The sequence below is a fragment of the Mustela lutreola genome, chromosome 15 (assembly GCF_030435805.1).
Source record: "Mustela lutreola isolate mMusLut2 chromosome 15, mMusLut2.pri, whole genome shotgun sequence".
NCBI classification, from domain to species: Eukaryota; Metazoa; Chordata; class Mammalia; order Carnivora; family Mustelidae; genus Mustela; species Mustela lutreola.
The window spans coordinates 35141816-35163827 of record NC_081304.1 but is presented as its reverse complement, the minus strand read 5'-3'; the positions used below and the strand labels follow the sequence as shown (position 1 = coordinate 35163827).

At 35.0% G+C, this 22012-nt stretch overlaps 1 protein-coding gene across 9 annotated transcripts in view; it reads left to right on the top strand.

The window, feature by feature from the left end:
• The window catches only part of BCAS3 (BCAS3 microtubule associated cell migration factor), a 591123-nt gene that overhangs the window by 270555 nt on the left and 298556 nt on the right, over positions 1 to 22012 (top strand). For 6 of the 9 annotated variants that reach the window (XM_059149979.1, XM_059149980.1, XM_059149974.1 and 3 more), the window contains exons 17-18: positions 11474 to 11518; positions 19606 to 19730. In XM_059149979.1, coding sequence (XP_059005962.1) covers positions 11474 to 11518; positions 19606 to 19730 — 170 coding nt within the window. The remainder of the gene's footprint in view (positions 1 to 11473; positions 11519 to 19605; positions 19731 to 22012) is intronic. The other 3 variants (XM_059149981.1, XM_059149982.1, XM_059149978.1) reach the window with 1 other exon arrangement.

Sequence of the window (22012 nt, the reverse complement as noted above, 5' to 3'; positions counted from 1 at the left end):
ATATTATTAATTAATATTATAATATTAATATATAATATAATATATATATAATACATATATTATTCAAATAAGCTTTTCTGTATATATATAAGCTTATTCAAATAAGCTTTTCCATATATATAGATATCTATCTATCTAAGATAGTAATTGAAGTTCTATATATGAAATCCTATGATGTTAGAATTTAATTCAATATATTTGTGGGGAGGAGTGGAAACTAAGTCTACTTTTGTATGTATTTGAAATTTTCCACTATGAAAACATAGTCTCTCATTTAGTCTTTCACACTGTCTCTTGCTGCGCTCTCTGGCCTTAGATGGGCAGAAACTAGTAATCATCTGGTGTCTCCTGCTGCATACTTTATGAACTTCGATAAATTGTGTTTCCTTGTCTTTTTTTAAAAAGTCACAATTCCTTGATTTCTAGAGTATGTATATTATGCCCCCTTATAGACAATTCAGTAGTTTCTTATTAATGAAATCAATTATATGAAATTGAGTACATACTTTGAAATTAATATTAGTTCAAAATACCACATTGTTCTCTTGGCCATTTATCTCAATTCTCAGATCTTTCTGTTTTTGCTGAGTTTTTAAATTCTTTTTAGCATGTCCTATGCTGAAGTGTTTCAAGAGAATAATATTTGTCCCATAATGAGTACTTGGTTTGTAATTTTTAAAATCTTCACATAGATTGAGGTTTACAAAAAAAGTTCCAAGACAAGTAAAAGGAATTCCTATATACTCAGATTTCCCAAATGTTAACAGTCTCTCCTTTTTTGCCTTATCATTCACATTTGCTCATTCTGCCCACTTGTGTACAGACACACAACCCTCCCCCCCATATTTTTCTTAAATTGTTTCAAAGTAATTTGTAGATTTAGTAACCTTTATTCCTACAAATTTCAATATATAAATTCTAAAAACAAGGATATCCTCTTCTAAAACCATAGTATAGGTATCAAAAGAAGAGATTTTAAAACTCACTGTGAGGTTTTTAAATTGTAGTTTTTGTCTTTAATGAGTTCTCTGTTCGTGCCAGAGCCTTTAGTGCACCACAAATTACCCCACCTACTTTTTTACCCCCTTCACCTATAATTCCTTTTTTCCCCATTCCTCCCTATTCTTCTATTCTATTCTGTTCTATTCTGTTCTTTCTCTCGCTTCCTATTAACACAGATCATAGTGACCTATAAATACTTTGATAATAGTATTTGTAACTTATAGTTGGCTATTGCTAGATTATAAGACTTTGTACCCGTCAGCCGCTTTCTGAAGGGTTTGTTGATTGTATCCAGAAATTGCTATAGGGGACTTTCCTTATAATTCTTTTACTCTAAGTTACCCCATTTGGTTATAGAATTTTGAGAATACAGTTTGTGGTTTTATTATCTTAAATTGGATCATTTTCATGGAAATACATGTATTTTGCCTTATGAAAAGTAATGTTTCATGAGAATATAATATATTCCCTTAATTTTTGTTTTTGATATATGTTGAAATTTGAACCAAATCCCATACATTTCATGTCATTAGATTTCATCTCATTGGATTTTAAAGGCTATATTTATTTCATTTTTATTAAAAATTTTTTACTATGACCAATTCTCAGTCTGCAGTCAGATAATTTGCATTATTTCCATTAAATTTCATTGTATTTACTGAGAATTTTGATTGCCATATTAAGGCCACTAGACTGAGGAGCGAATAGACTTTTCATATTCCAGGTCTCTTTTCATTCTGGAAATTCCAGTTGAACTCTAACTTTGCTTCTGTGCCATGCCTTTCCTAGCATTTAAAAAAAAAAAATTAACAAGGAGTATTTGACATGGACTATGTAGAAATACAACACAGAGCTGACTTATTTATAGACGTGTAATTTCTGTGACTACTTCCAACATACCTGATAATGTATCTAATAAAATTATATACCTATCTCGTTAGATCAGCATTTATTTATTCCATGTCCTAGATATTTGGCAAAAAGGCAAAATAAGCATAAAACGTTGTATTTCTAGCACAGAGATTTCTAAGGATTGCCTAGGATCCTATATTTAAATATTCAAATTGAGATGGAAGCCTCAGTTCAAATCTTGAGGGGATAAAACGTGTGCTTATCATATTTCACATCTGCCTTCTTATTTGTGGAAATATATATCCCTGGAAGCCTGTGCAGTGTCAGGGACCATCTGTCTTACTCCAAGACATGCACAAGGCCAGTAGGACTACAAATGGCAAAAGACAGATGTATTTTCACCTTCATGTTTTGTACCTTGAAGCAGCACTTGGAGGAAATAAGGCCTGTTTTGGTAACAGCTGTTGCTTAACCTGACTACAGTATACACTGATGAAGCCAAAAGAAGTGCTAGAAATCATTTGGTTCCACACTCATTTAAACAGAATCCAGTTTCTTCCAGTCTAAGACTGGAGGATTGGAAAGATCTCCATCATGTTTTTATGATATGTAAATAAGAATAGGTCTTATCTAGTAAAGTGAAACTGGGTGCTAAGGAATTGCATTATTTTGGAGTGTTAAGTATTTATAGTAGGGATTTATTAAGCAGCATTTGATAGATGTTTGGCTGAGTTAATGAATCAAGTAAATGATAATTTTTTTGAATGCTTCCTATGTAAAATTTTACTAAGTAGATAATTTTTCATCGGTATGCTTAATTTTATGTACATTAAATCTAAAGTTATTAATATATATACCTCATTGTTAAGGCACAGAGAGCAGTAAATTTTGAAAAGATCTGAGTGATTTCATGGGAATGAAAAATGTAGACATTGGTAATGAAGTCATTTCCTTGCTCTTAACTGACCATTTTTAGTGAAGTAATGAGATGATCTTTTGTCTTTCATAAGTTTCCTTTTTCTTAAATGGAGCAGCTTCTGTTCCTTTTCCCTCTCCCCGTCTTTATACTTATTCATTTCTTTGGGAGCAGTTTGAAGTGGGTATTAGGAACTTTGGGCACAACTCCGTAGAAATAAGTTAGGTCATATAGGGGAAGGTTATTAACATAGGAATCTGATGCCCTGTCTTCTCATTTGGTTCTGGTACCTATTACCAGTGTGTCCTACGTAAGCTTCTTCATGTGAAGAATACAAGTTTATATGTATGGATTATGATCTTTCAGCTATATACTATATAAGTTCCCACCAGGCCTAATTACCTAATTTCTAAGCCTTATTCACTGTCCTTTGCTAGTGCTGAATAAGACCTTCATTAGGAAAAAATGGGTAATTGTTCTTATTTAGAAATGGAAACATTTCATAGCCTTGATTTGATTATTTCTACTTGAAATTTGTAGACCAAATTTGGAATGGAGCTTGCTAAGTAAGTAAATGACATCGGGATATAGTAGACCTTGAAGAAAGGTCAATTCTGTCTTTTTCCAATTCAGTTAGGTCTTCTTTGACTCATCTATACAGTTTGGCCTGAGCCCCAAACCTTATAGGGGAAGCTCCAAGAATTAAACAGGAAGGATTTGGAGAAAGACTCATCAGGTAGAGTAGCGGATCATAATTCTCCACTTTCCAGCCTTGTCTCATGTAGGTGTTAGTTTTGGATAACTAAGCTATAAATCTTTGGTCCCGGGTATAAAATAATGGACAGTGTATTTTCATTAGGATGGATATGGAATGATCTGCATGTACAATATATACTTACCATAGTTTGGGTTTGCAATTTTGTATTCCACCATTAGAATACTTAAAGTTCATCTATGCTTTGCATATGTTTACTTACATATGTTTGTTCCACTTTGCCATAAATCCTTAGATTTTGTAGTTTTTGAATGAAGCCTACTATTTAAAATCAACAGGCATAACTTTCTACAGAAATTTGAAAGTCTGTGCTACTCTAGTCTCTTTTCTGTAACATCTGGCAGAATTTGAACATTATCTAATGTTTTCTAATGAAAATCTTGAGTTTGTAATTTAAATTTGCATGTTGAGTATTTCCCAAATTAGGTAGTGTAGCTGTAGCTGTCTGTTTCGGCTCCAGTTTTCCCTACAAATCAGTAATTTGAGAGCCAACAGTGCTACTCTTTAGTAGGGAGTGATTAAAATTAAACGAATGAAAATTTAAAAGTAACACTTGAAAAAAATAACGTAAGGACTAATTTGCTCATATGCATGTGGGAATTGTGTGTCCATTTCAGTAGCTGCTTATGGGGGTCCACAAAATGTAGCAGAGTCATTAAAATTCCTAGAATATATTAGTAGAGAATATGGTTTCACTTTACAATTTTAGACATTGTGTTATATAGCATTTCCTCTGTTTTTTTGGTGGTTAGCACATTTAATATTTATATGGGCTTATTCATTTTTCAGTTTTATTGAGAAATAATTGACATATATTTTATGTAAGTTTAAAGTGTATAGTGTGATGGTTTGGTTTGCATATTTTGTGGAGTGATTACCACAATAATTCAGCTAATATCCATCTTCTATGGATACAATAAAAAGAAAAGAAAGATGAAAAAAGGAAAATACTTTTTCCTTGCTATGAGAACTCTTAGGGTTTACTGTATTTATAGCTTCCTATATTTCATATAGCAGGGTTAGCTGTAGTCATCATGTTGTACATCACATCTCTAGTCCTTATTTATCCTGTAACTGGAAGTACGTACCTTTTGATGCCTTCCTCCAGTTCCCTCTTCTTCCACCCTGCGCAACTGGTGACAAGTGTGATCTCTTTTTCTATGAGTTTGTTTGTTCCACATATAAATAAGATCATATAGTATTTGTCTTTCTTTAATGTTTTTCAATTAGCATATTGCCTTCAAGGTCTTTCCATATTGTTTCAAGTGATTGGATTTCTTCATTTTTCATGGCTGGATAATATTCCACTGCATGTGTTTATGTGTGTGTGTGTGTGTGTGTGTGTGTGTGTGTATCACATTTTTATCCATCGTCCATCAGTGGACACTCAGGTTGTTTCCATGTCCTGGCTATGGAAAATAAGGCTATGAACATCAGTGTGCATATCTTTTTGTGTTCATGTTTTTATTTCCTTTGGGTAGATTCCCAGAAGTGGAATTGCTGGATCATAGGATAGTTCTATTTTTAATTTTTTGAGAATCCTCCTTACTATTTTCCATAGCGGCAGCACCAGTTTATAGTCCCACCAACAATGCACATGGTTTCCCTTTTCTCCATATCCATGGCCGCATTGTTATCTCTTGTCATTTTGATGATGGCCGTGCTAACAACAGGTATGAGGCGGTATCTCATTGTGCTTTTAATTTGCATCTCCCTAATCACTACTGATGTTGAGCACCTTTTCATGAACCTGTTGGCCTTTTGTATATCTTATTTGGGAAAATGTTTATTCAAGTCATTTGCCCATTTTTAAATTGGGTTATTTGGTTTTTTTTGCCTTTGAGTGCATGTGGTTCCTTATATATCTTGGATATTAACCCATTAACAGATAGATGGTTTGTGAATATTTTTTCCCATTCTGTAGATTGTTTTTTCACTTTGTTGATGGTTTCTTTTGCTGTGCAGAAGCTTTTAAATTTATTTTTAATTTTGTTGCTTGTATTTTAGGTGTCATATTTTAAAAATTATTACTAAGACCCATGTCAAGGAGCTTTTGTTCCTGTGTTTCTTTCTAGAGTTTCATGGCTTCAGGCCTTACATTTAAGTCTTTGATCCATCTTGAGTTAGTTTGATGAGTAATATAAGATATAGGGCCAGTTTCATTTGTTACATATGAATATCCAGTTATCCTAGTAACATTTATTGAAGAGATTTTTTTCCATTGAGTATTCTTGGTTCCCTTGTCAAATATTAGAGGACCATGTACACTCACGATTCTTTTCCATTGGTCTATTTGTTTATATGCCAATTCCATACTGTTTTGAAGACTATAGCTTTATAGTATAATTTGAAATCAGGAAATATAATGCCTCTTGCTTGTGTTCTTCTTTCTTAGGATTTCTTTGGCTATTTAGGGTCTTTTGTGATTCCATATAAATTTTAGGAAATTTTTTTTCTACTTCTGTAAAAAATGCTATTGGAATCTTGATAGGGATTGCATCAAATCTATAGATAGCTTTTGGGTAGTATTGACATTTTATTTTATTCTTTTAAAGCAAGTCTTTTAAAAAAATTTTTATTTATTTGTTTGACAGAGAGAGATCACAAGTAGGCAGAGAGGCAGGCAGAGAGAGGTGGGGAAACAAGCTCCCCGTTCAGCAGAGAGGCCAATGCAGGGCTTGATCCCAGGACCCAAGATTATGACCTGAGCCGAAGGCAGAGGCTTTAACCCACTGAGCCACCCAGGTGCCCCAGTATTGACATTTTAACATTAATTCTTGTAATCCATGACCACAGGATCCCTTTCCATTTATTTGTATACTTCTTTGAGTTCATTGATCAGTGTCTTGTAGTTTTCAGAGTAGAGATCTTCCATCTTGTTAGTTATATTTATTCCTAAGTGTTTTGTTATTTTTGATGCTATCGTAAATGGGATTGGTTCACTTGTTGCTTTTTCAGAAAATTTGTTCTTAATGTGTAGAAACACTACTGATTTTTGTATGCTAATTTTATAACCTGCAACTTTACTGAATTCATTGTTTAGATCTAACAGTTATTTGGTTGAGTCTTTAGGATTTTCTATAAATAAAGTTATGTTATTTACAAACAGATGGTTTACTTCTTTTCTTTCCAGTTCTGATACTTTTTATTTCTTTTTCTTCCCTGATCACTCTAGCTAGGACTTCCAGTACTATATTGAAAAAGAGTGGTAAGAGTAGGTGCCATTGTCCTATTCCTGATTTTTTTTTAAAAGATTTTATTTATTTATTTGACAGAGAGAGATCACAAGTAGATGGAGAGGCAGGCAGAGAGAGAGAGAGAGAGAGAGAGAAGCAGGCTCCCTGCTGAGCACAGAGCCCGATGCAGGACTCGATCCCAGGACCCCGAGATCATGACCTGAGCCGAAGGCAGCGGCTTAACCCACTTAGCCACCCAGGCGCCCCCTATTCCTGATCTTAGAGGAAAAACTTTCAGCCTTTCACCATTGAGTATGATGTGCTTGTCTTTAGTGTGTTGAGATACATTCCTTATATGCCTAATTTCTTAGGAGTTTTTAATCATGAATAGATGTTGAATTTTATCAAATCCTTCTCCTGTGTCAGATTATCAGATGATTTTTTTTCATTTTACTAATGTAATGTATCAAACTGATTGCTTTGTGTTATGTTGAGCCATCCTTGCATCCCCAGGATGAATCTCAATTAATCATTGTGAGTGATCCTTTCTAATGCGCTACTGACTTTGGTTTGCTAGTGCTTTCCTGAGAATTTTTCCATCTTATACTCATTAGGGATATTGGTCTGTAGTTTTCTTTTCTAGTGCTGTTATTTTCTGGTTTTGGTATCAGGACTATGCTAGCCTCACAAAATGAGTTTGAGAGTGTTCTATCCTCAGATATTTTTGGAAGACTTTGTTTGTTTGTTTGTTTTTTAAGATTTTTTTTCATTTATTTGCCAGAGAGAGGCACAACGAGAGAGGGAACACAAGCAGGGGGAGAGGGAGAGGAAGAAGCAGGTTTCTTGCTGAGTAGGGAACCCAATGCAGGGCTGGATCCCAGGATCCCGGGATCATAAACTGAGCTGAAGGCAGATGCTTAATGACTGAGCCACCCAGGCACCCCAAGAATTTTTGGAAGAGTTTAAGGATTGGTGTTAATTCTTCAAAAGTTTGGTTAAATTTTTACAGTGAAGACAGTGAAGCTATCTGGTCCTTTGTTTTTCTTCAGTGGGAGATTTTTGATTACTGATTCAATCTCCTTACTAATAATTGGTCTATTTAGATTTTCTGTTTCTTTGTTATTCAGCCTTGGTAAGTTGTGTTTCTAAGAATTTTTTCCTTTTCAGCTAGATTGTCCAGTTTGTTGATATATAGTTGCTCATAGTAAGTATAGGCTATTCTGATGTCTGTTAAATGATAATGAAATGATCAGTTAAAAAATAGGACTTTCAGAGTAAGTTCATAGAATTTTCCTCTTTGACTCCAACTAGTTTTTTTTAACTCTAAAGATGATTGAACCTTATCATTTATACCTTTTACCATGAGGTTCGAGTTATAGGAGACTTTAGCACATTCAAAATCAAATCTAGTTTTACTTTTCCCTTGCATTTTAAAAAATCTTCATGTTTGCCTTCCTTTCAGCTAGTAAAAACAAAGCTTTTGTGGTATTATGTCGCATTCAACAAAATGAATCAGCATTTAAAAACTTACATGGCATTACTGTTATGATATGAAGCATAATTCCTTCTTGTCTTCTGAGAATCTCCAGAAGAAACCTGTTGAGAACTAATGGTCAAGTAGTTTCACGTTGTACTATAAATAAGTCTATAAAAAATATTTCTGGATTTTTAATCTCTTGGCCAGTCCTGTTGTTTTTCAATCAGAATTCAGCTCAAAAAGGATATAACTGTGGCAGAGTGAATAGGTTTTTTATGGCAGGCTTGTTAAACTGGCTGAAACTTAATAGTATTTAGAAAAACACAGAAATTCTTGATATCTGAACATCATAATTGGAGTTGCATATGTTAATACAGACCATTTTAATTCAGCGTACACTCCCACTCATATACTGTCTTCCTCCTCCTAAGTGTCCTCATGTAAAACTACAACTGTGGGATTTTAAAGGGGGAGGGGAAGTCATAGGTGAAGACAGCTGGATCATGGACCTGTCCTTTGTGACTTTATATTTTCATTCTTTTGCTACTGAGGAAAGATGAAGCAGGCACATTTCAAAGGAACAGCTGACACTACCCATACGAAGTCCGTAATTATGTCAGCCACTCTTGATTCTTTGGAGTTTGTGGCTCTTCTTTTACATGTATGTGGCAGAGGTCCAGTTTACAGGGGTGGCTAAGAAGTGGGTAAGTGAAAATTGGGAACATGCCAAGCATATACTAGAGAGGGTCCTCATTCAGTTTCTTCCAGCTCTCTGTTTTCTCCCTGAACTGTGTTAGCCAGTTGATCCTTATTTGATTGAAGAAGGGTTACTTTTAACTCCCACAATTGGGTTATGTTGTGAACAGTGAGACCTATATTATTGTCTTTAAATCTGACGAGGCTGCTACTTGGTACAGGCCTGTTTACTACAGTGTCTGGAGAGTTAGGATTGTGGGGAAGGAAAGGGCTGTTGAAATCTTTCGTTGGTTTAACATACGCTGCCATTGCCTTGAAAGGATAATCTAGGAGGTTTTTTTTAAAAGCTTGTGTTTAATTTGTTTGGCAAATACATATTTCCTTTTGATACATAAGGAAACCTTAACCTAGAAAAAGGGTATTTACTGGCGCTATAGGTAGGGAATATCAGCTAGACTTTTGAAATGTAGAAACTTGAAGGTTTTGTTTCATTTTTGTTTAGTTGGTTTTTGGGGGTCAGTAGAGAAGCCTTTTAAGGCATAAAGGATGAAGATAAAACTTTCAAATGTTTTACAACAAATTAGCTGTAGTCTGGTATTCAGAATGAGATGGCAGACTTCTCAGTGTTGACATAACATACACTGAAGAGCCACTCATGTCTAGATGTTCCAGATGGTCAGCTGCTCTGTCAGAATCATTTGAACTATTGGACTGTATCGTGTGCCCTGCCTAATGAAGAAACTTAAAGGAAGTTGGGTACTGTATGGTAATAGTAACCTCTTCATTTTGGAAGCATTTGTGGGCATATTGAAACGTATGGGAGCTTCCATTTTCTGATCCTTTCTGCACGGCATTACCATGTTATTGAGATTGGAGTCTTCGCGTGGTCTCAGGTATTTAAAATTGGGTTCATCAGAGTGCATTGTGAGCTCCAGTAACACTTTGTTTCCAATATAATTTGTGAATCATGAAGTCAGATAAGGTGATTTTGACTGATTTTTTTGTCATTAATGAAATAGAATAAAATAAAATGCAGTTTTGCTGTTGTTTCTACAAACAAGCAGCTTTGACATGAGCTAGGAGCTTGTTAGAAATATGGAATCTCAGGCCCCATTCAGACTACCCCGCCAGAATATGTATGATCTTCATTGTAACAAAATCCCAGCATTAATGTTTATAATACATTGAAATAGAAAAGAGTAAGTTTGATGACAGAAAAAAACCACCTTCATTAAATTATTATTTCAATTTATGTGTATTCATGTATACACCAGCTTGCACCTTAAAATGTATTTCTACAGGTCATGATTAAGAAAATTTGAACATCCTCTGTTTTAGCGTGAATAACAACATCCTATCTTTGGTTGTGGTCACATTAACTATAAGAGATTTTCTTGCTTTGCATTGACACCATTTTTGAGGTTTCTTTGCTTTTTTCTTCAATCTCTCAATACTTCCAGCTCACTTTTCTCTAATTAGTATTTCTTCCCTCTCTGTTCCCTCCTTTGTTTCTTTTGTGCTTCAGTCCTCAGAATTGTGCTCAGTGTTGTGAAAACCTTTTACCCTAAGTTTCTGTTTGTGAAACTCAATCCACTGGCAGATGAATGCTAATCAATTAGCAGGAATTTTTATTTTTGAGGTGTTTTTAGCCCCAAAGTTGAAAAAGAAAATACCCAGGTTTTGCCAGTGTGCTGTCCTTCTCAATCCGTGTCTCACTTCCACATGTCAGATGCTATAGGAACAATTGATTTTGTATATAATTAAATCGGCCCATCTTCTTTGTGTGCAAATACGCATAGCATGCTAGAAATGGCTGTGAATAGAATATTAGTAAGAAATACATGTATCCATGAAGTCTGACTTTGCATCCCCAGTTATATTTAAAATAAGCAATTGTGGCTGTCATTTCTGGTATTCCAACCTAGCCCAAAGCAGGCCAGGTGGAAGAAGCCAGCCTCTATCACTATTAAGAGAAATGCTGATTTTCTGGAATGCGACCCTACATGGAAATAAATCATACTACTTTTATTTAGTGTTTGTTCCTTTGGCCAGCAATACCCAGTTCAATGTACTTTAAATGAGTAGCTTGGAAAAGACATGCTTTCTGTGGCCCTGAGGCTGCAACCAAGAAGAGTGAAAAATGCTTATCAAATTTTTTATTGCATTCTCTCTAGCTGATTTTAAACATTTTGTGTTCTACAACCACACATCTGTTGCTACTGATCCCACTCCTTTCTCCATCTAATTATTCCATTTAACCTGTACTTTGTTTTAAGTGCCTCTAAAATGAAGTTTATTTTATTTTACTTTAGAAACCCTACAGGGGTACTCCAGAAAAGGGGGAGAAAGAGACCATTTTGAAATTGCTAATCCTATGAAAATTAAGGGACTTGTTATTTCACGTCTATCTGTTTATTGGTTATATCAGACTCATTAGTATCTGCAGCAGAATAGCAAATGATTACTAATTTTTTCAGTTATTTATCCATACTCTATAACCGTATGATATACATGTATTTGTTAATGTGAAATGAGTTTTCCTCTAATTTTTTGTGCATTTTCCCCCCTTTTCCATGAAGGCCTTATCTGTTTGGAGCGGGGTGTTTTTCCATAAAAGCTCCATGGTGAGTCCCAGTTCAGTCCCGCATGCCTAATTCATTTGCTGTACTCTCAGAAAGTAACTCTGTTTTGTACTTTTGTTTTCAGTTGCATGGCCTGATCACAGATAGATGCACCAAATTACTGAATAATTTGTAGAATGGAACATGAATGTTGATATTTAAGCTTTACAAGAGCAGGCATTTTGGTTTCACTTCATTTCTTGAAGTGTCTATTAAAAAAAATCACAGATTAATATTTAAAAATAAGAAATTAGAAGGATCCTCTCATAATGCTAGCATATGTTAGAAGACAAGGCTAACACCCAAGTTTAGAGCTTCGAGAATGATAGAGAAGCTCCCTACACATTGTGCTGAACATTCAAAGATGTGATTTATTTTGAAATATAAATATATTTAAGGTCTACTAAAAATACCCTATAAATATTATTGCATTTTATTTGGTACCAAAGGAATAGAGTTAGTTCTGACATTCTTTTCTGTTCTTTATTTATTTAGAAGTTTAGCTATTTAAGGATCCACATAATAAGGAAATTTGTGATTCAAATAAAAGCTCCTAAATAATTTATTATTTTGAGTTATTGGCACCTCCTCACTGTAACTTATTTATTTAATAAGTTCTTAAGTTACATTGCCTAAAATACAATTTTATCAGTCTTAGATATGATGGTCATGGAAAAGAAACAGCATATTTAATACTTTTATGTAAAGATGCAAAGTAGAATATTTAGGAGCTCGTATATTTAACATATGGCTAAGAGTCAGGGCTCTAGTATCAGATCATCGAGGTCTTAAACCCCATTTCACACACTACCTCCCTATATGATCTTGTGTAATTTTCTAAACCCTGTTTCTTGGTTTCCTTATCTGTTAAGGAGTTACCAGTAGCATCTACGGTATGTGTTCATTATGAAGATGAAATGAACTGACAATATAAAGTGCTTAGAACAGTGCTTGGCACATAGTAAGAGCTCAGTAAATGTTAGATGCTTCTGCTGCTATTTCTTGTTTTAGGGAAAAATACCATTTTTGAGAAGAAGCTTTTAAAAATTTGATCATATGTTTTTGTTTTTGTTTTTTCACTTTTAAGAGTTAAATGAGCCAAAAGGAAATTTGGGGCAATATAAAGTATATCAATTTTATAAATGTAGACAGGATACACGTGTGTGTGTAGTTCTGCACGTGTGTGTGTAGTTCTCATAACTGCTACTGGGAATTGTTCATACTGTCCCATTATCCCAGGGAAAAGCCCCTCAGCTGTTTTTCTCCTGGACAAAAAGAATCTGAAATAGTTCTTGAAGGTATACTATAATTTGATGCAAACTATTTTCAGTGGTCATCTGCCACAGGAACATCTGAAGATTTCATTATCATATAAGAATAGGGCGACAAATCATAAAAACCTCCTTGAAATGCAGCCTCAAAATTAGGACACAGATTGTGAAACTATTCTAAAGAAATTCAGCATATAAATGAGTAAAAAATCCCATACAAGTCAATCTTTATTCTTTTTTTTAACCAGATTTCTTCCCCAAACAAACAAGATACATGGATCTTATTTAGAAGCTTGGATGAGCAGTTTTTAAATGCCAGATTCAACATAGGACAACATTTCTTTGTAGACCAAACTTAAAATTAGATTCCATCTTAGGATAAATTTCTCATTCTCTAAGTACAAAGAAAAAAAGGGTTAGTATGTTAATAGAGATTGAAGTTTTAGCATAGAAGTAAAGACGGAGTAACTAATGTTGTATGTGAAATCAGAAAACTCCATTCCTTCAACAGCTTATGTGCTCCTCAAATTTAAGCAAAAGCACTTGTCAACCAGAAATGATTTGAGGTTGAAACAAGATTAAAAGAGCCAGATTAAAGAAAGGGATATATGAAATATAGTAGACTTTTAAATCATTGCCTGTCCCTTAGAAGACTGCTCTGTGGTCTGTTTGATGCCATCGTTAGCTCACAAGAAACTCGTTTTTAGTCACTTATACTAGCCTAAAAGATCCTCCTTTAAAATACGTTCCTTTACTAGTGGTGCATGTTTTTCCCATTAAGATCTTAATGAAACTTCAAATTAAGGCAGCAAAATGAATATAAATTTGACAACTTCTCCTAGCTTGTTTATAAGGGTTTCTTTGTTTTAATAGTCTTTGCTATTTTTTCCTTGATATTTAGCATTCAACCTGAGGATGTTTTTATTTACCATTATGAAATAAAACATTATGCCAAATAAATATGTTTATAGTATTTCCAGTTGCAGTGTGATATTTGTATTTTAGAAGAAAAAATGGAATGGACATTTCATGCAATTTTTTAAAATACTTTCAAGCAGCAACCTTTGTATTTAGCTAAGATTTTGCTCTTGGTAGATCACAATTTCTACTAATTCTCTATTCTTTGATAAACTGGTTTGTTTAAATTCATGCAGTTGCAGTGAGTCAGTTTAAAATAATGTCTGCCCTTTTGATAACAAAATAAGCTTGTTGGAAAGTTGTACGGACTGTCTTCGACATTTTAGCCATTTTTTGAACTCTCGGGATTATGCATCCTCCAGGATATTTGAGTCCGAATGACTGTAAAATATTGTATAATATTTTATATAATAATAATATAATTTATATTATAATATAGTGTTGTAAAATATTATAAAAGAATCACACATGTAACATATTTTTAATATAGAAACTTTAAGAGAAATAGCCATTGTGAACTTTTTAAAATGAATTTTGCTCCCAGTATTACAATTAAGTAATAAGTATTTATTGAGCTCCCAGTGTACACGTAGTATTATGTTTAAACTGCTGTTATTTTTTAGTTGCTTATCAAAAGAAAAATATATACATAATAGTGTAGATGAAAACCCATTTGAATATATCCCATACTCATAACCTGGGTTTGTGTTATATCAGGTTAATTTAAAGAAGAATTAAAACTTACATATCAAATTATATTTAAAGTTTTAATTAGTGCTGAGACTATTCGGTTTATATATATGTAAATAGTTCATTTAAACTAATCTTGTTCTTTTGAGGATATTTAAAATACTATAAATTCATTTTTGAAAGAAAAGTTTTATATAAAGAGGAGAATCTTAAGTTTACATTAATCTGTTAGATCTTTAAGAATAATTTGTGATAGGATAATTTTAGGTATATTATTAATATCTTTATTTAAAATAAAATAGTTTCAGTTTCCCTCTTAGTTCTTCTCTTAGAAAAACAAAGTTTAGAGTGAAAAAAAAACCTTCTAAATTCCTTTTAAAAGCTCAATCACAGCGAGGAATATAAAGATAAGATTTTTTTTTCTTACATGCAAAGATATTATAACATACCACTTGTAATTCTTACAGCAATATTGTATTAACATTTACAGTGGAAAAGGAAAGAAACAGTGCTTCTATCCCAATTTAACTCTTTCCATGTTTGTGTCCTTTAAACAAGGCAGTGGACGTCATTGCTGCTTTTCATGCCATGTGCAGATGCTCCTCTTACGTCCTATTCTATGGGATGTAGTAGATTTACCCAGAAGGACATAATTTTTCTGTAATTTTAAAGCAGATATTATTAGAGTTTTGCTTTTTTCTCTTTGTAGTAGGATGTAGAGAGAAAAAGAGGCTAGAGAAATTTGATATGTTAATCTGACTGGATTATATAATATAGTAAAAGCCAATGGGGTAACTTCAATAGTCTTTGTAAGTATTTTGAAAGAGGTCATAATGTTAATAGCCCCAGAACTTATGATAGCTGTGAAAATGATTCTCATGCTATAGTTAGGTGGTTAAGTCTCCCAATAGAAGTGAAAAAGAGTGAAACTCCTGAGTTTTCATTTAGTACCTTGTTTTGTTTTTCTTTGTTTTACTTTTTATTATGTTGTTCTCTTGTATTGAGTTTAGTAAATATGATATTTTTATAATCATTATTTTGCCCAGTAGGGCAAAAATAATAAATGGAAGTTAAAAATAATAATGAAAGTTGAATTCATTCCATTTTTCTTTTATACACTGCTCACAAATTAAGCCAAATTTTACTTTTCATTCTTGAACATGAGGCTATTTATGATGGACTCAGGGGAGTAAGGAGCAGGAGTTCTCAGAGGAGTCCATGAGCTCCATCAGTATGTTTTGTTTTTCTTTAAAACCATGATCAACACAATTAAATTTCTGGGTGCCATATACATTGGAATTTTATTTTTTATATCGGACTATTTAATAAATTAATAAATAAATGTGGGAAGGCCTCCAAACACTCACAGGTCTTCTTTTAAAACTTGCAAATGTTTTGTAATGGGATTTATTAAGCCCCTTTTGGAGGATAAAGGGAGATGTTGAGAGGAAGACAGGAGAAAAGGTAGTATTGGAATGCTTTTCTAAAAGGATTGGGTCACCAGTATAGAAGTGAACATGATTTACAAGGCTAGTACTTTTATCTTTTGTTCCTTTCACATATGTATCATTTTTCAGTGTTTTATTTTTCTGCCAACAAAAGGTTATTTTGCATTAGAAATATTCTGGGTTATTTTGGAAAAGTTCAGTTCTGCCTCCATTCCAAATTCCTTGTTAGTCCTTTTAAAACTTAGGATAAAGGGCAAAATGAATCAAAGTGAAATTTTTCTTCCCTTGTATAGAAATACTTAATTAGTGATAATCTTTTCTTTATATTATTTCTCCTTTTAATTTTTCTGAAAGTCTTCTAGACACATATCTTTATATTCTGTTTTGTTAAATACCACAGTCGTCCCAAATGTAGTTTGATGGTAGAAATGACTTGCTATGAATATGTTCACCAGATATGCTTTCTCCCCACTTGACAGCACTATACCACGGAGGAGAATAGCAAGCTATTCTCAGGGATGAAAACTCTTTGGGAAGGGGCAGAGAGGGAGAGAGAGAGAGAATCCCAGGCAGGCTCCACACCCAGTGCAGAGCTGATGTGGGGCTTGATCTCATAACCCTGAGATCATGATGTGAGCCAAAATCAAGAGTAGGATGCTTAACTGACTGAGCCACCCTGGTATTCCAGGGATGGAAACTGTTTTAATCACTCACTAAACACAGACTTTGGCTAATGTGATTTATTAAGGCCCCATCAGAGGAAAAAGAAGAAATAGTGTATAAAAATGAAAATGATCAGGACGCCTGGGTGGCTTGGTTGGTTAAGCGGCTGCCTTTGGCTCAGGTCATGATCCCAGCGTCCTGGGATCGAGTCCCACATCGGGCTCCTTGCTTGGCGGGGAGCCTGTTTCTCCCTCTGCCTCTGCTGCCACTCTGCCTGCCTGTGCTCGCTCGCTCGCTCTTTCTCTCTCTGGCAAATAAATAAATAAAATCTTAAAAAATAAAAAAAGAAAATGATCATTCTTTACATAATTTTAAGCATACCTTTATCATAAGATACTTATTCCCTGCAGGAGATAGCGAGTTTGTATAAAATAATACCATGTTGATGCTTTTTAGTTGTGTGTTCAGAAGCTGAGTTGTGTGTTGTGTTATAGAAGTATAAGAGGTTTTAGCTTTTGACATCAATTGATTAGACTGGAAGCTAATAAACACATACAGAATATATTTTTGCATGGCCAAAGAATAAATTGTTATCGTATTTCTACTCTTTATTACTGTGTTATCAAGGAACTATCTTGCCTAATAGCAACCGTTTTTCAGTTCTGTTTAGGAGGCATACTTTATATGTGCCATAGTCTCTCTGAAGAAGTGTTTTCTCTCTCATTGCTTACCACATGTCTTAAAAAAACAAAAACAAAAATAGCATTCAGTAATTTCCAAAGAGCTTTGAATTTGTCCCTATGAAGCTTATTTGTACATTGTAGTATTATTGTTCCCTGATGGTGATTCTAGTAAAAACACATAGTTACGTAATTGGAAACACCTTTCAGTAAATTCTGGAATGGCTTTTTTTCTCCTTTCTCTCCAACCTCCCCAAACTCTTAAGGGTTAAAAATGGCCGAAGGAACTAAAAAATGCTAGTTATAGGAACTTATTGGCTCAGTGATAGCAGTTCAGTGATGGTGGAAATAAAGGCTTTGAAGGAGAATTTACATTCTAAGGTATTACAGCAATGAGCATCATGACTGGAAAGTGTAATCTGATGGCGGTTACCCTGATACCTAGGAAAGGTGTGTGTTTGTTCTGGGGTAGGTGGGGTCAAGGTGTGGGAGTCTTCTTTTCTACTGGTAGGTTATTGTAGTTGTGGTAGATGAAACCAGGAAGATGTGAAACTTTCTAGAACCAGATTCATTTCATCAAAACACTTTTTTTTTAAAAAACCATGTCTCTTAATTTGTTGTCACTGGAAGTCTGACTGTGACTGGTGTTGGTAGGTTAGGCTGGGGTGTGGTTTTTATGTGAAGTGATTTAGAAATGTTAATGATGAAAAGAAGAGGCCTTTTCATATATGGCAAGGGCATTACCATAGATTTGGCACAAAGAGAGAGCCAAAAAGACCAATCAGAGTGGACTCTGACCCAAACTTTTTGCTTTCTGTAGGAGGAAGATGTCAGAGCAGAAGGGTGGGGAAATAAAATACATGGAAAACTTTCAGGTGTCACAGGGACCTGGAAACTGAGATTACCAAAGCACAGTTTGGTGTTTTGGAAAATTAGGTGAAGGTGGTGTGCCGTGTAGAAGACAGTTAACCCTGTTGAGTACCATCATATGGGAAGGCACTGCCGTGATTGTCTTATGCACTTGCCCTAATACAGTGGTTCTTAAACCAGAATTTCTTGAAGGTCTTGTTAAAAAAAAAAAAAATTACTGAAACTAAAAGCACAGATGATTAGGCCCTACCCCCAGAGTTTGGAGTGTGGCTTGATGAATATTTGTATATCTAAGAAGTACTCAGATGGTACTTCTAGCCACAGAGCCCACTTAGAGAACAAAGAACAAGTAATAAGAAATATAACAGAAATAAATAACAAATAATGCTTAAAATAACCCTATGAAATAGGCGTTACTATTTTTATTTTACATATTAGCCATCTGAGCCCCAAGAAGTTAAATAACTCAACCAAAGTCACATAGCTAAGAAGTGGCAGCATCCAGGTTTCTTCTCGGCTCCCAAACCCAATCTTTCTCCACCTAATCATACTTTACTAAAAGATAAAGAGATAAAGGACAGTGAACAAAAGAAGGTAGAAATGATGTTATTTGACACTGGAGACTGAGTAGCAGTGTAGGAACATCAGAGCTCTGGTGTCCAGACTGGGCTGTGATCTTGACCAGGATGCAGTGAGGCTATTTTCTGGTGTGTGAATTAGAGAAAGTCTGACCACCATTTATCTGAGGTGGCCAGCAGAATTGCCAGTGAGCTTTGAGGTGGCCTTTGCCAAATCAGAAGAGAAATACTAGAATTTCACAGAAGATGAAAGGTTGATATTAGAAGTGATGGTATACAAGCTAATTTGGAGAAAACAAAGAGGAAAGCAAGTACTTTTTTATGGTAGTTACATTAGTGATTTAAGGTGTCCTCAAACATGTGAAGAACAGAGCAGAAACACACATTGTTTTCACAAAGCCTTGAAAAAAAAAAACAAATAGTTTAATTAGTGGATATGATTGCATTAGAACATTTGAGCTTCTCCCCCTACATTGTCTAACTGTATGTAGCATTGTGGCTGAACCATTTGCGGGGTTTCATTCTGTATCATCTCATTATTTTCATACATGCTGTCTCCATTCAGTTGTCCTGTCAGTCCCACATCTTATATATCAAAATGAAATGATAAATGATTTTATTACTGTGAAATACTTACACTGGTTCTATTGTTCCACTTTAAAATCTTCAAGGAAATGTTATCCATCTGAAAAGAAGGGACTTGGATTTCACCAACACATACCTCAAAAAGGGGTTAATTTTTATTGTTTTTATATGTTACTATTGTGATAATACTCCAGAATTCTGTACTAATTGTACTTCTACTGAAGAATATAGTTTCACAGCACCAGTTATCACTTAAGGCAAAATGCATGTCCACATTGGAGGGTTTGAATTCTCAGAGGTGAAATTTTAAAGAAAATAATGTTACTGTCTTGAGGTCTGTGATTCCATCATGGTTAATTGTTTTTTACTATCATTTTATTTTTTAAGCAAAGTTAAACCACCTCCACAAATTTCACCCAGCAAATCGATGGGCGGAGAATTTTGTGTGGCTGCAATGTTCGGGACATCCAGATCGTGGTTTGCAAATAATGCAGGTCTGAAAAGAGAAAAAGGTATGGAGCTTAATGTAGATTAAACTTGCCACTTATAATTTTTGTTTCTTGAGGGAAAGTCATAGTAGTTCTTCTTGAATAATCTTGAACCCAGTATTCTCTGAATCCATTTTTCCATTCAGTTAGCACGTTTCTCCTCAACTAGTCAAGCCTCATTAAGGACAAAGGCTATCCTCTCACTATAAATGCGAAATTAATTGCCCATCCAATGTATTTTGCTTTGTTAATGACAGTCTACCAGTGACCTCAACATCGTTAATTCCATTCCAATCTGCATTTTTCCATTATTTTATACTTACATTTGTGACAAGCAAATTCCATGCCATTGCCTCTGAGGTGTTCTCCCTGTTTCAGAGACAAGGAGCTCGAATCCAAAAAGTTTGAATATCTTAGCTGAAAGCACTAGTTAGGGAGTGATGGCATCCGAGTTTGAATCTGGGTTTTCTTTCTTTTTTTTTTTTTTAATTTTTTATTTTTTATAAACATATATTTTTATCCCCAGGGGTACAGGTCTGTGAATCACCAGGTTTACACACTTCACAGCACTCACCAAAGCACATACCCTCCCCAATGTCCATAATCCCACCCCTTTCTCCCAAGCCCCCTCCCCCCAGCAACCCTCAGTTTGTTTTGTGAGATTAAGAATCACTTATGGTTTGTTGAATCCGGGTTTTCTAAAGCGCTGTCCTGACATTAAGAAACAAACAAAAAACCACCACCAACACCTTTGCCCTGTTATAAGTTAAAAGATAAAAACAGGCTCCTTCTCATAAATGAGTCATTTTTTTAAAAAGATTTATTTATTTATTTGAGAGAGAGCACGTGTGAAAGCAAGGGGAGAGGCAGAGTGAGAGGAAAAGAGAGAATCTCAAGCAGACTCCACACTGAGCATGGAGCCTGACACGGGGATCAATCCCATGACCCTGAGGTCACAACCTAAGCTGAAATCAAGGGTCGGACAGTCAAACTGAGCCACCCAGGCACCCCTAAGAATCATCTTTTATGGTAACCATTGCTCCTCTGAGTTTATAGAGTTGTGTTTTTTTAATCCCTGCTTCATTTGCCAAGAACAATACCTAAAATTTTTGTATAATTACTGCTTTAGTATGTTACTCCTTATTGCTTGTGTGTAGAGGAGTGCCTGCATTCGTGGATCAGGTATTTAATTTTGAATGTTAAGATTGTGCCCTTATTATTTCAGCACTATTAAAGTAGGTCACAAACTGAGTTGTTAGCGAGGCTCTTCTCTGCCCAGCTCCACAGGCTGTATTGTTCTTGGCAAAATGGCCCTGCTTTACGCTCAGTACTGGCAGTCAGACATCAGCCCTCTCCCTTGTTATCGCCTTTCTGTGACCCTTTCCTTGGAAATAGGATCTCAGGCACAGCAGGTTCCTTGCCTAAGTGGGAGAGGATACAGTAAAGTATGTAAGCCTTCCATTTTCTTATCCCATCTCTATTTTTTTGTTACCTCCTTAGTTTTAATGATGCTATCAAAATGACTTTTTGTTACTAGTTAAAACCCTCTGTGAAGCTCAATTTCAAATGCTTCTCCCTTCTGTTCTAATTACCCTTTTAACTTACTCCTCCTTTATGTCCCCCTGACTGGTCGTTAGCCATTTTCTCAAATCAGCTGTAATTGATTCCTCTGGCATGGAGATAAGGTGACCCACCCAGCATTCATGAGTCATTTTATATGCTCCTGGGTTTACTGTAAAACCCAAGATAGAGGACTAAACCTGTTTTTGTAGTGAGGACATGTGTACTCCTTATAAAGTCATTTGATTAGAACCATATTCAGCACCTGACCTTAAAGTATGAGTGGTCTTCCTTTACCGTAGAGGCCAGTGATCCCATGGAGAGGAAAGAAGAAAGAAGATTGGGTGGAGGGAGGATGTGCATGTTTTTCATTTATTTGTTTTAATCCAGATTTTAAAAATAAAGTTTGTGATGCCTGGGTGGCTCAGTTGGTTAAGTGTCTGACTCCTGATTTTGGCTCAGGTTGTAATCTCAGGGTCATGAGATTGAGCCCTGTGTCAAGAATCCTTGCTCAGCGGGGGGAGTCTGCTGGAGATTCTCTCCTTACCTCTCCTTCTGGCCCTCCCTGTCCAATAAACAAATCAGTCTTTAAAAATAATAAAGTGTTCTGAGAGAAAGCAGAGGAGAAGTTAGGCTGATTTAAGCATGCAGAGAGCCTCTCATGCAGTTGAATTGGTACATCCTGCATAACTACTTTTTTGTCCATATGTTGTTCCTTTCCAGTCAGTCCGTCCCTATCCCACCTG